Source organism: Larus michahellis, chromosome 16, assembly GCF_964199755.1.
Source record: "Larus michahellis chromosome 16, bLarMic1.1, whole genome shotgun sequence".
In the NCBI taxonomy this organism is placed as follows: Eukaryota; Metazoa; Chordata; class Aves; order Charadriiformes; family Laridae; genus Larus; species Larus michahellis.
The window spans coordinates 8,280,899-8,294,170 of NC_133911.1; the positions used below are offsets into that span (position 1 = coordinate 8,280,899).

General features: G+C 38.1%; 1 protein-coding gene across 11 annotated transcripts in view; it reads left to right on the top strand.

Annotated features, from left to right (window-relative positions):
• PLCH2 (phospholipase C eta 2) overlaps positions 1-13,272 on the top strand; it is a 104,209-nt gene that overhangs the window by 82,092 nt on the left and 8,845 nt on the right. For all 11 annotated transcript variants that reach the window (XM_074560267.1, XM_074560273.1, XM_074560269.1 and 8 more), the window contains 10 exons: positions 408-566; positions 2,517-2,609; positions 3,073-3,173; positions 4,132-4,229; positions 4,919-5,101; positions 5,577-5,684; positions 5,870-5,994; positions 6,593-6,677; positions 7,201-7,347; positions 8,286-8,365. In XM_074560267.1, coding sequence (XP_074416368.1) covers positions 408-566; positions 2,517-2,609; positions 3,073-3,173; positions 4,132-4,229; positions 4,919-5,101; positions 5,577-5,684; positions 5,870-5,994; positions 6,593-6,677; positions 7,201-7,347; positions 8,286-8,365 — 1,179 coding nt within the window. The remainder of the gene's footprint in view (positions 1-407; positions 567-2,516; positions 2,610-3,072; positions 3,174-4,131; positions 4,230-4,918; positions 5,102-5,576; positions 5,685-5,869; positions 5,995-6,592; positions 6,678-7,200; positions 7,348-8,285; positions 8,366-13,272) is intronic.

Genomic DNA, 13,272 nt, shown 5'->3' on the forward strand with positions numbered 1-13,272 from the left:
ATGGAATAGATCAGATTTTTTACTAAATATGTACTGCGAAACATAGCATATGTTAATCCAGTTCAGTATGGGGAGTCATCTCAGTAATAACTACTTCTATGTTAGCATATCCTTGGCTTGTAACAGGCATTACATCTGGGTAGTTCTGCTAACAGGCAGTCTTGGTTTAATTAGAACTGTTTTAATTAGTTTTATTCTCTCATCACGTCAGACAATCTGTTTATACTTTAGATCTAACATCTACTTCAGGGCCTCATGTGCTTCCATACCTTACATGAAGTTTGATACCGAGCTGCAGATGATGGCTTCACATTGTGCAAATGAAGAACCTCTTCTTTTTTTTTCCGTGTTTCCCCCCCCCCCCCCCCCCATCACTGCCTAGTTTAATGATTCTGTTTTGTTTGTAGGCATCTACTAATAGGAAAAGAGTGGAGAATATAGCAAAGAAAAAACTTGACTCACTGATAAAAGAATCCAAAATCCGTGACTGTGAAGATCCAAACAATTTTACAGTTACCACTCTACCATCATCAGGAAAGGCTGGTCTAAAATCAGACAGTAAGAAGGTGAATATGTTTTACTGTACTTTTCCCTAGATCCGATTGTTGTTTTGTTTGTCTCTATAGCTACATACTACTGTTATTTTATAACAATAATGCTTGTCCTTTCAAAGGTGTGTGTCTAAAGTTGGGCTTTTAAATCTGTTTTGAGACTCCCCAGTAGAGATAGCTCAGTTTACCTGAGGCGTCTGCAACTATCGTAGTACTAATGAAACTAAAGAATGCTCAGCACTTCCCTTAAAACAAGAATTTTGCCGAGTCTATTTGCCATTAGGTCCCTGTCCCCTGTCTAGGTTAACTAGAATAATACAACTCAAGAGTAATCAGATTGCCAAAACGTTCACCTGGGATGTGGGAGATCAGGTTTGTGTCCTCAGTCAGACTAAGGTGGAACTGGGATTTTGAAGCTGTGTTTTTCATTTTTGGATGACTACCTTGACACCACATATTTGGCTATTTCATTATCTAAGAAAACACATTCCCTTCTGTAATATTTTCTGTAATATTTTGTCATGGCATCTTATTAATACCTCATGTTGCTTATATAAAAGCTATATTATAAGTAAGAATAAATTTCGCATTTATGTCCATTTAGTAGAAGCTTCTGTTTAATTTGCTGATAATGAGATTTTGACTTTAGCTGGTTTTATGATTCATGCTTGATGCAGAGGGACAGTCTGTTCCTGCAGATGAATAATGAGATGTGGCAGTCCTTCAAAATATAAACTGAAATGCTAACCACTTCTTTCTCCAAAGTCCGATGACTTTCTCCTGTGACTTCGGAGAAACAGGTGTTTTAGCAATTCCATTTGTTGTCTTTAATAGCTTACTGAATAAATCAGAGGTTATTGACTTCAGATTCATAGCTGAATTCATTCAGTTAATGATGATGCCAGGTGAACATCACTGTCAGATACACAAAGCTTTTTTTCTTGCTCACACAGCAATTGGAGCATGAAATATACACCTGAAATGACTTTTCAACAGAAATAATTTTATTTTCCATTATAAAAAGTGCATATGAAAGTTGGGCTTTTCTTCCTCGGTTCTCTATGTTCTATGCATTTACATTTGTACTTTTAATTTTATATGTAACAATGTACTCAGCCCACAGACTTCATGAACTTGAAGCATTGTCATTTTAGAATTTGTAATAAGCCAGAAAAAGCTAAGGAAGATTGTTGCATGCAAATGAAAAACATTGGAGATCTGCCAATAATGAGCAGGTGTACTAACGAGGGATTAAAACTCGATGAGAACTGAAAATCAGCTTCCCAAAACTTCCTATGGTATGAGTTTTGCATGCACTTTTCAGCCTAAGGATTTACATAATGTATCGCACCGTTTTCCTTGTAAGATCCACTATGAGGCCAAGACTTCGGGAATCCTTTTGCATAGGTGTTAACCAGAATAGGCTGTGTTTTATTAATCTAGGAAACAATGAAACTGTAAGGTCATGTTAAAAACCAGTGGCACCAATGAGTATGTACATTTTTAGGGATTAACGAGAATTGTGTGTGTTTCTTACCATGAAGTATCCTAGTAAAACTGGGCAATTGGCAGAAATAAGTCCTGTTAAACTATGCTTGTCAAATACTAAGCTACAAACCAGTCTGTACCACATACAATGAATGTATGTGGTATGGGGGCATTCAAACTTTGCCTGGATGAAAATAAAGTTGGGGTTAGGTTTTTGTGTGATTTCTGCCTGCTCTGAAAGTTCCCATGGACAACAATGATAGCATTTATTGCTGGGATACAAGGCCTGGTACTCAGCTTGTGTTTTGCTTTGGTGTTTTTTTTTTTTTAAAAAAAAAAAAGTCTGCATTGGTCTGGTCCAGTTATGTCGACACTTTAGGGAGGATTGCTTCCCAAGCTAATTCTGATTACATTCAAATATGCTGTCTGTAGCACTCTATTTGGTCTGCCACATTATTCTTTATTTGGTCTCTTTAGAGTAAACTTGAGGATGATGTGGAATCTGGGGAAGACTTCAGTACCAATAAAAGGCACAGTCGGTCATTGATGGGCAGTTTTTCTAAACGCAAGGTGAGCCACTCGGTACATTAGGTCTACCCTAAGTATTCTTGGATAGGTTTTTCCTTTGCACATGGTGGTGGAGAGGTGGATCATAACTGCGTTGTCCGGCAGAGGCTTGCTGTCAGACTGTTCACTGAATAGGTAGGCTGGATAACTGGTTATAATTGTGCATAACACATATTTTCAGTCTACATCAAGGTCTAAAAGTATCCAGGATCTAATCTGAAAAACATAAAAATTCATTTGCACCTTTTATCTGAGGATTTGTGATTCGTTTATAAAAAGGCTCTGACCTTGGGCCGAGTCTTCCCCATGTGCATGCATATCCTCCTGCAGTACTGTTACAAAAGCTGTCATTTACCATTTTCTGTAAGTAACGTACTCATTGGCATAACAAAGCATAATTATATCCAGCTGCTGAAACACTGATCAGATGGCTATGACGTTATGGTTTTATTTCCTTGCGGCACAGAAAAAAGGAAGCAAATTGAAAAAGGCGACAAGTCTGGAAGAGGGTGAAGATGATTCGGATTCTCAAGGAAATTTAGCCAGGAGCTCTGTACATTACAGCAGGTTTGTTGACAAGTAGTTTGGCAATTTTGTTTCTAAAAAAGACACCTACATAAATGTACCCAATAAATAGATCTGCCTCAGGTCTAGAAGCCAATTTGTGGAAGGCTGCAGGCACGTGACAGGAATCTGGTGTAAGGTTAGGTCTGATGTCTGCCACAAGATCATCAGAATGACCTCTTGGTGCCATTCAGACTAATTAGCAAAGTACAGTGGACCTTGTATGTGTTTTGAGCTCTTACCATCTCATCCAGCTGACATACAGGCCATATGACTGGTGGCCCAGTGAATCCATTAAGGTGGATTTCTAGTGTATCTGGTCCCAGTTGGTTGTGTTTTTTTTTATTGTTTCATAATTTGCCAACTGAAGTTGCATACACATCCAGGTGATGATTTTTCTTTTGAAATTGCCTCTTCAAAAATCCTGACGTCAAAGATCCTTTGCAGAATGGTTGTGTAAGCTTCAGGCTTCAAAAGTAAGAAATCAGATCAAGCAGTTCTCTAGGATACTTTGGAGCTTTCTTTGGGAGGTTAGTAGATATGGTGTTAGTTATCGCTTAACCTGAAGCAAATGAGGAGGATCAGCGCATTACTTTCTAACTGTTTCTTTGGGATTTAAAAAGTTTTTTTGTTAGCACTTGATTTGAGAAGTAAATATATATGTTAATAGATACTGCACCTTTTGGTCAAAGCAATTTAGAGTCCTTCCCACCACATCTTAGAAGGTGAATACTTATGTCTGCCATTAACATGCAAGAACAGGACTTACTCTATACTTTCATGCCGTTGGTTCTATGACTTCTGTGCTTTGACAATGAAGCTCTATGTGGCATAAAACTATTAAGTATCTCCTTCGTGGAAGACAACCTTCTTAGATTTCTTTACCCTGATTTATTTTTAAATATGAAAGATAACATTTACCCCTTAATCCATGCGAAATTATTTTTTTTTATTTTCTTAGGATAAACCGACAGAAGAAAACAATGAAGCTGTCCAGGGCACTCTCTGACCTGGTGAAATACACCAAGTCTGTTGGCATCCATGATGTTGAAACGGAAAGTAGGTTGAACTAAAAGTCTGCTGAAAATAATTGCTGTATAGAGAATTCATTCAGAATCCACCAAGTGAGTCTAGAGTTGTGTGACATTTTCCATAAAGGAGAAACAGTTACTACAGGTAGTAAGTAGTGCACATGTATTCTTTGCTAGCTTGTATGAAAGCTGCAAACAACAAGCTACACAACACTTACATCCTGGGAAATAACAAGGGACTTAGTTATGCTCTTGGGCAGAATGGTCTGAAGAGCATTTCAAGCTTAAAGTTTAGATTTTTAAGTCAAATCTGGTGAAATATCAGCACTAATTTCTAGAATATTTCAGTCCTGTTTCTAAGTTTTCTGCATCTTATTTTAACAGGAATCAAGTGTTAGTAAAAGGTGTCAGAAAGAAAGAATTGCTTGCCAGAAAACATACTTTCCTTGAGCAAATTAAAAAAATCGTACAGTATTTTTTTTAAAACTTCTTAATGAAGATTCAGGTCATTCATTATATTCATTTTCCCAACCATAACTCCTCCGATAAGCATAATGGTTTTGCTGTAATATAAGGAAAGCACAGTTCTCTCGGAGTGGGATGTATTCAAACGATGCTTGACAGTTATAAGGAACTAGTGCTATGTAGTTTTGAATGCTTTACCTAGATAATAAATAAATAAATAAGGAGAATTACCTCTTCCTTTCTTCTTTGTAGTCTCTTCCAGCTGGCAGGTTTCATCTTTCAGTGAAACAAAAGCCCACCAGATATTGCAGCAAAAGCCAGCACAGTATCTACGTTTCAACCAGCATCAGTTGTCCCGCATCTACCCATCTTCTTATCGTGTGGACTCTAGCAACTACAATCCCCAGCCATTCTGGAATGCAGGCTGCCAACTTGGTGAGCAGAAAGAAAACTTGTTTATTTTTGTTTAATTTTGGGAGGGAGGTTTTAATAGGAGCTCCGGAATCACCCCTTAAAATACTATGAGTTCTCTGCTCATCCAACTTTACTGACAGTTGAGTCCTCCTTGGTACTCTCTCTGTTGCTACCTAGATAAATTACCTCAAACATATGTCTTACGTGCAAATGGAAATAAATGAATGGCATGGTTTGGGCTGAACTTATCAAATGCAAGAGGACTTCAGAGTTCAGACTCTTTTATAGAGCTTCTCTCCCTTGAAGCTCTGATTTATATGATATAAGAGAATTCTTTTTAATAAAACACTTGAGTTTTTGGATCCAAGAAGTCAAATGTGAAAAAGTATTTAGTGTCCTTCCTTTAACTTGGTTCTACAAAGAAGAATGTTGTTAATGTACTCAGTAATGTACTCAGTAAGTAATATCACCTTTTTTTTTTTTTTTTTAAAAATAGTTGCACTAAACTACCAGTCAGAGGGAAGAATGCTGCAACTGAACCGGGCCAAATTTAGTGCCAATGGGAATTGTGGTTATGTCCTCAAACCAAACTGCATGTGTCAAGGTAAGCAAATTGAGCAAAATAAGTGGGTCACTTATTGCGTGAGAAGAGTGGGTTTGGATCCTTATTATTGTTTGTTTAAAAATGCATTTCTGATGCTAGAAGCAAATAAGCCAGAAGGTATCTATAACTAAAGTCATCCCCAAAATTGCACTTACTTCACATTATGCATCTTCCCATTCTTACAGGTGTGTTTAATCCAAATTCTGAAGACCCACTGCCTGGTCAATTGAAGAAACAGCTGGTTCTAAGAATTATCAGTGGTCAACAACTCCCAAAACCACGTGATTCCATGTTGGGAGACAGAGGAGAGGTATGGGGCAATTGGTGATTTTTCTTGTATGTTGGAGAAGGTTTATTTCCATACTGGCTGGGCTAAGGATGAGGATTTAACTTCCTGCAATTACAGCTCAGGAGACATAGAACATGAATAAATTAGGTCATATAAATTAGGTACAACTCATATGTCCCTTTTGTTTTGACCATTGCCTTGTCCATTGTGCCATGATGATTTTCTAGATGCTGAGACTTTTAACAGATGATTCTTGTTGGGATTGTTTTAATGTTGCTGCTTTAGAATATATTCATTGTACATGTCGGTTTTGAATATATTTTAAAGCTTTTACTCAAATATCCACTAAATTAGAAAGCGTTCATATGAAGACCAGTGTTTAAAGTTCATTTTAGAACAGAGAAGTGATCACAAATGCATAAAACGTGTTTATTCTAAATTATGCTTTTAGATAATTTAGACAGAGATCTCTCATCAGCATAATAATCCGTTACAGAAAGGCTCAGGACCAATAATTATTAAGACTATAATATACAATGCTCACATTGTCAAAGCTACGTGCTTGAATTTCATCTTTGTCTCTTTTTCTTTTCAATATTTGTTACTTTCTGTTTTCCAGATTATAGATCCATTTGTTGAAGTAGAAGTTATAGGCTTACCTGTTGATTGCTTCAAAGAACAAACTAGAGTAGTTGATGATAACGGTAAGATTATGTGGGTTTTAGGGTTTTTTTATGACTGAAACATCCTCTTCAGGCAAGTTTTGTTCATAAAGATCCAAGTAGATGAAATTTGGTGCCTGTTAGGGCAAAGCACTGAAAAATTGATTTAAGCGTTCTTGATGTTAATCAGACTTGGGTCTTGAATTCTTCAACTGAGTTGGTATAATGTTGTGAAGGTCTTGGTGTAAGACAGGTCATTTGTCTGACTTCTCACTGTGTGTGAGAGAAGGATATTTGGAGCTTGCTGTGTTCAAAAGAAGGTCAGGTTGTCCTGCTGAAAGCGTGGACAACTTTAAGTAGGATCCAACTATGTTTCTTGCAAATTCTTGTGCTGTTGTGTCTCCTACTGAAGTGAGTGGGAGTGTTGGATTTTCAAAGAACAATGATCCAAACTATTAGGAAAACGAGAATAACATTGCAGTTTAAGCATTCCTTATGTAGGCAGTCTTCTTTCTTCTTGCATCTTGTGAATGAAATATCTAAAAGCTGATTCCTTCATTCCGAGGTTTTAACCCAATGTGGGAGGAAACGTTGGTGTTCACAGTACACATGCCAGAGATTGCACTGATTCGGTTTCTTGTGTGGGATCATGATCCAATTGGGCGTGATTTTATTGGACAGAGAACAATAGCTTTCAGCAGTATGATGCCAGGTAAGACAGAAATGGTGAAATCCCAAATCTTTTGGCTGGGACTTTTTTCTGTGATAACTGAAGCTGCAAATGCTGGATTAATGTGTGTGCATGGGTCTGCTGCAGAAATTTCTAGCTAGAACAAGAGACTGGGAGTTCGGGCCCTGAGTTCTCTACTTTGGTCCACTACTGATTTATATGATGATGAAGGCTAAATCAATTAACTCTGGGACTAGATTTTCAAAAAATGGGTTAAGCAGGATGGTTAAGTATTGTGGACTTGGAAGACTACCATACAGAATCTTTACTCCTGTTATCTAATACAGCTTTTGCCTCCGTTTTCTTCACACCTGTTTTTGAAAGACATTAGAGTTCTGATTGGTTTTATTACTGTCAGCAGTAATTTAATATAGAATAGGTAATTTCCTATTCTAATGATGGGATCCAGGTTATTAAATGCCATTTTCTGTCAGTTTCCGATTTCTGTTTTCAATTCAGTCATCTTTCACTTTAAAGCTTCTTCTGTATATATTTTTCTTTTCTGTCAAACTAAAGAAAAAAGTTTGTGTTTAAGGTTGAAAACAAACACTCGGTCTCAATAAAATGAACTTGGTTGAAATGTGTGCAGTATTAATAATGGACTGTAAGTCCCCAAGATAGGATGTAGTCAAGCTTAAGTCAGGGATTGACAGCAGTAATAATGGACACGGGACAGAAACAGGACGTGGCTTTTTTATAAAATAAAGGGGATTAGAAGAAATAGCAGTGAAGTTTGTGAGTGGTGTGACTCTCAGATCACTGACTGTGGCTAGGTGATGTGCAAGCCTGGATGCTTGCTGTGGGGAGAAGCTGGGAAAAAAAGGGGTTAATTTATTTTGCTGTTTATGAAAGGAAAGCCTCTAGATGCTCTTCCTGTCATCTGTTTCCGCTCCTTCTCAGCTTTGTTCTCTCTGTTTCAGGTTACCGACACGTGTACCTGGAAGGTATAGAAGAGGCATCCATTTTTGTTCACGTGGCTATTAATGACATCTGTGGTAAGGTGAGTGCCTTCAGTGTAAGATAATACAGCTTGCATATGTAAATGGACTGGTGGGATTTCGTATCACACGAGGGAAGCTAAGTATCTTACAGTGCCTTGAGAATCTCAAAACCAGTTTATATTCACTCGCAATGGCGGGCTGGTTTCGGTAGTCGCAAGCTGTAGTATTGGCATCGTGACAGCAGGAGGCGGCGTTGAATAGGCTGGGAATTCTGAGCTCCTTTTCTTGCGGTGCTGTTCATGTAAGAGGAAATAAAATCATTCTTAAAAAGGAACACAGCTTTTTAAATTGCTAGATCTTAATAAAAACTTTTATGGGGTGAAACAGAGATAAATCCCAGGAAAGCTGCATTTTGTATTTATAGGGGCTGTTTCTGCAAAGACATTTTAGCTTAGTTCCTGCTTTTTTTTATTTGATGTCTAATGCAAAACCTTTAGGCAGATACAGCTTCATCCTGACAGGGAAAAGGAGTCTTGCCTGAAACTCCCTGTGGTGGCATTATGAATCTGTTTAAATTTTGCTCTACCGAGCAAGAGCCGTTAGAAGCTTTAGGTGAAAGAGAGGTGGTTGGTGTTGGGCCATGCAGAACACAGCAGATGAGCAGTGTTTAATTTCGGCATGTAGGGCCTGTCACAGAGAAAAGGCTGGCACCCAGATCGTGGTAAAAAGGCCATTTAGTCCCAGACTTCAATGAAAAGTGATGGCAGGCTAAGATCTTTCCTGACTTTATTTTTGGTTTTGTATAGGATATAAGTCATGCCTGTTTGACTGTGGGTAGGGATGTGATTGTCTCAGTTACCTTACAGACACTTGCTGGACGCATGTGTTGGCACTGCTTCAAACAGCTTTAAATTTTGTTATGAACTTCTTTGGAGTTCCTGTGTTCAGATCTATTGCTCTTTCTTGAATAGTTCTGTCAAACTCTCCATGCTTGTAACAAGAAAGTCAGATAGCTCAGCCTTGGGAATTGAATTGATCTGATTAGTGATGGTATCCCTCATCTGTGTGCATTAATGAAAGCAGGCATCTGTTTGCTGTATGCATCCAGCAGAGAAGATGACTGCCCTGGCCAGCCCTACTCATCCTTTTTGTGAATTCTTCTTTTCTGTTCTATTCTTAGTCAGAATGATGGATAATAGGCAGCTTATCCTCCTCTTCCCAGTGTTGTGTGCATTCGTGATGCTTCATTTGTTTGCTGCTTTCAGGTGATGTCCTCTGTGCTGCTCTCTCCGTATTGTAAGGATAGCAAATACTTCACTATCCTTCATTGGAAGTCGAAGTCTGTAGCTTAGTATCCCCTGGCAAATGGGATTTTTAAATAAAAGACAAACTGGGTCTGCCTGCCTTAATCACTGATTGGTTAACTTCATCAGCTTCCAAGTCACTGCTCTCGATAGCAGTGCTTCATGAAAGAGACAGTGTTCATAGTCTTTGTGAATGTTTTACGAGTTTTCACCTCAAATCACCTTTGGCAATATTGCAAGGCATTGTCTGTCTTTTATTCCTTACTTTACCTAGCTTTCCATAATATTTGCTGTCATTGGCTTCTTCATGAGTAACTGGCTGGTGATAGTTAGAATTTGCAGTAGGCCAACATGCCAATTTAAACTTTGGCAGCTATTTTGAGGACATTAAATTTTCTTGGTAAGTGTTTTAAACGACAGAACGGCCCTTGTGTATCATGGTGTCTCCTCCCTGCCCTTATCCACTAGCTTCCAGTCTACTGCACTGATTTTTTTTTTTTTGATTGCTTTATTCCCTTTTCATATTCTAAGTCTATTAGACATTCCTTATTGCTTCTCATTATCATTGCAGTCTCTGTGAGTTTGCTGGTGTTAAGATGCTGGTGCTGTGTGCTGATGTGATTAAAATACAAGGATTCGGAAGGAAAGTTTGCATGTGGGATTTTTTAAAAATTTGTAATTTTTTATAAAAACTACTGAAAATATGAAACAAACACTGCACAGCCCTTTCTGTTTTGGTCTTTCTGAATCATGTTCTGCTTTGGTTTTTCAGTTAACAGAGTTCTGTTAAAAATAGAATTATTTCTCTGTTTCCACCGTCTTAATTATGGGCAGAAAAATCACCACAGTTATCAGTCTGCTTTTACCCATACTTTATTAATCCACATATTCTAATGCAAGCATTAACCTTTTGGGGCTTTTTTCTAGATGTAGGTCCTCCACCAGTTGCTTGAGTCTTAGATTTTTTGCCAACTTAACTTCTGTTTAACTGAAATCTCTTTCTAGATTGCGCTGTTTCCTGGAAACGCTTTTTGTTTGTCTTTCTTCTGTAGTCTGTTCATGTATTGCAGAATTTCTTGTGGTTTTCTAGATGTGCATATCTCTGAGATTCTCCCTCACTGTTATTTTGCCTTTACTCTGTCTGTTTGTGATTTCAGTGGGCTTCTCTATGTCAAAAAAGTCTACTTTTAGAAGCAGAGCATTTTTAGACGCCTTGAAGGTACCCCCTCCTGTCTCAGGGAGGTGTAGTGACCACAACCACACACCTGCATGCCTCTAACTAGTTGCTTCATTATCATGAATGTTTCCTTATTAGCATTTTGAAGCTCTTGAACTCATGTAACATGAATTGTAACATTTGACTTGGTCAGTTCTGTTGGGTCATTGATCAGCCAGAAATCCCTCCATGCATGAAGGAGATCCAGGATAAATTCCTCCTACACCCATCCTCTGTCGCCTCTTTGAGTCTCTACCTCTACTGTCTTTTCTCTGCTGTACTACAATTCAAACCACTCCTTTCACTTGGAAAAGAACATTAATAGTGAATTGTTTGCTAAATTGTGGGAAAGCCTCTTGTGCTGTTCTTCGAGTTTGCTTTCAAGAATGGAATAGCCCTGTAAAAGCTGGGCTAGAAGCTGAAAACACATGTTCTGGATCTCCGTCGGCTCTCTTTTTTCTCCTTTTTTTAAAACTTTTTCTTCCTAAGTTAACCAAATTTGTCTTTGGGTTCTTGAATCACTCCATTGATTCAAGCAATAGTGGCTAGCTTAACAACGACGCACCAGATAAGCTAGAATGATACCTGGGGCCCTGCACTGCGTGTCACCCATTCCATCAGTGTTGCTCTTTTCTTTTCCTTGGATGTTATTTGTGTGTGTGTATGTATGGCAATTTTTTCTGGGTTTTGCAAATATTTTTGTTGTCTGATTTTTATAGCAATAAATTCATGTACTTGCCAACTTGTCTCAATTGGAGCAGGATGCTTTTTTCCCTTCAGTCCTTACCAAATGCTAGATCTCATTTCGAAGCCTTCTAGTGAAAGTGAATCCACAATGGTCCAAGCAGACTGTTCAATAGTCTGGCTTTCACAGAAGGGTTTGTTAATATTTAAATTATATTTTCTCTGCCTTGTTTGGGAAAAATCAATCCCTACCTTCTTTATCTTATCCCGTATATACTTGTAAAGTCCATTTTAGGTCTCTCTTTAATCATCTCCTCCTCACACTGGATCTTGGCATGTGGTAACTAAACTTCAGTCAATTAGAGGCTGAAATAATATTCTGAATGCTTTCACTGGGCTTCGTGTCAGACAAATAAACCTTGATCCCATATGCCAGGTTGCACAGGACACTCAGGAATAAAAGCAGCTTTTAACCCAGGCTTACTGTACAGTGCGGCTAATATCTGTCCATTAAGTCCTACAAAGCAAAATTTGAAATGCATTAGCATGCACTCAAATACTTTGGGGTGAAAGATAGCCTGTTGTAATTTAAATGAGACATTTCAGTGCCATTGTTTGGCACTGCAGAAATGTGACCTCACGTGACATCACAGGGTAAAAATGGAACTGACAGCAAGTGCCACAAGCACGATGCTGAGAAAATTTTATTGGGGTTTCTTACAATGCATTTCAGTCACAGGCTTGTGTACTCTATTTTTATGCGTTCTTTATGCTACAGCTACTAAAGAGAGTCTGATCGAACTGGGAAATAAAGGGAACAAAGGAGGAGCAGTAGATTAGAAGGGAAATACCCCTTTCTCTGCTTTAAGTGATTTATGTGTACGAGGCTCTACGAAGAGAGCAAAACCAGCGCACTCTGTCAGGCATCAGTCTGTTGCTTTAAAAGTTGGCAAGTACACCTGGAATGTTTACAGGAATGCTGAAACTCTGTTTCACTGAAATGTAAATCAATTGTATGATGGTGGGAGATTTATGATGGTGAATATATATGTTTAATGCTTAAATAAGTACTGAAGTATATGAAGTACTGTATTACCACCCTGACTAACTTCGCTTGTTTCTAGTGTGTTTCTTCAGTGCTGAAAACATACATGAGTGTCTTTGGATAAGTGTTGTATGGTAGGAAACAATCAAAATGTAGGTACACAGGTAGAAAGTGAAATATTTGATGATCGTTTGTCATGCATAGTCAACTGCTGTTCATGACAGTGCTCAATTCGAGTGTTGATCTCCTAAAGAATGTAAATCCCCATTTGAACTTCCGATTTATTATTATCTGTTTTAAGTCAAGAATATTCTTTAGCTTAAGAGGCCCCTGTCAGTTAAATTCTGTAACCACTTCATGTTGCATGACAAGTAAAATTAAAATTATTTTAAAGTAACTTTTTAAAATTACCACCATTTCTATGGCTTGTTTTTCGGATGTTTTGTTGGTTTTTTTTTTCTTCAGTTTCTTCCTCTCGCTTAGTCAGAGCATTCAGTTTTGTTCCAGAGCTGGGACCTCTGTTGCATGCCACAAATTTCTTGTCTAAAATATGAGTGCTAGTTGCTATCTCCAGTTTAAGAGACAGGAAAAATTAGTTTTGACAGCATCTGATGTCCAGTTCGGCCCAAGTATAATGTCCTGCACAAGGCAGATAATTCACCTCTGTGTTTCCAATTTAATTGAAATCATCAGCAATTCTAATTGGCCCAGTCCTAA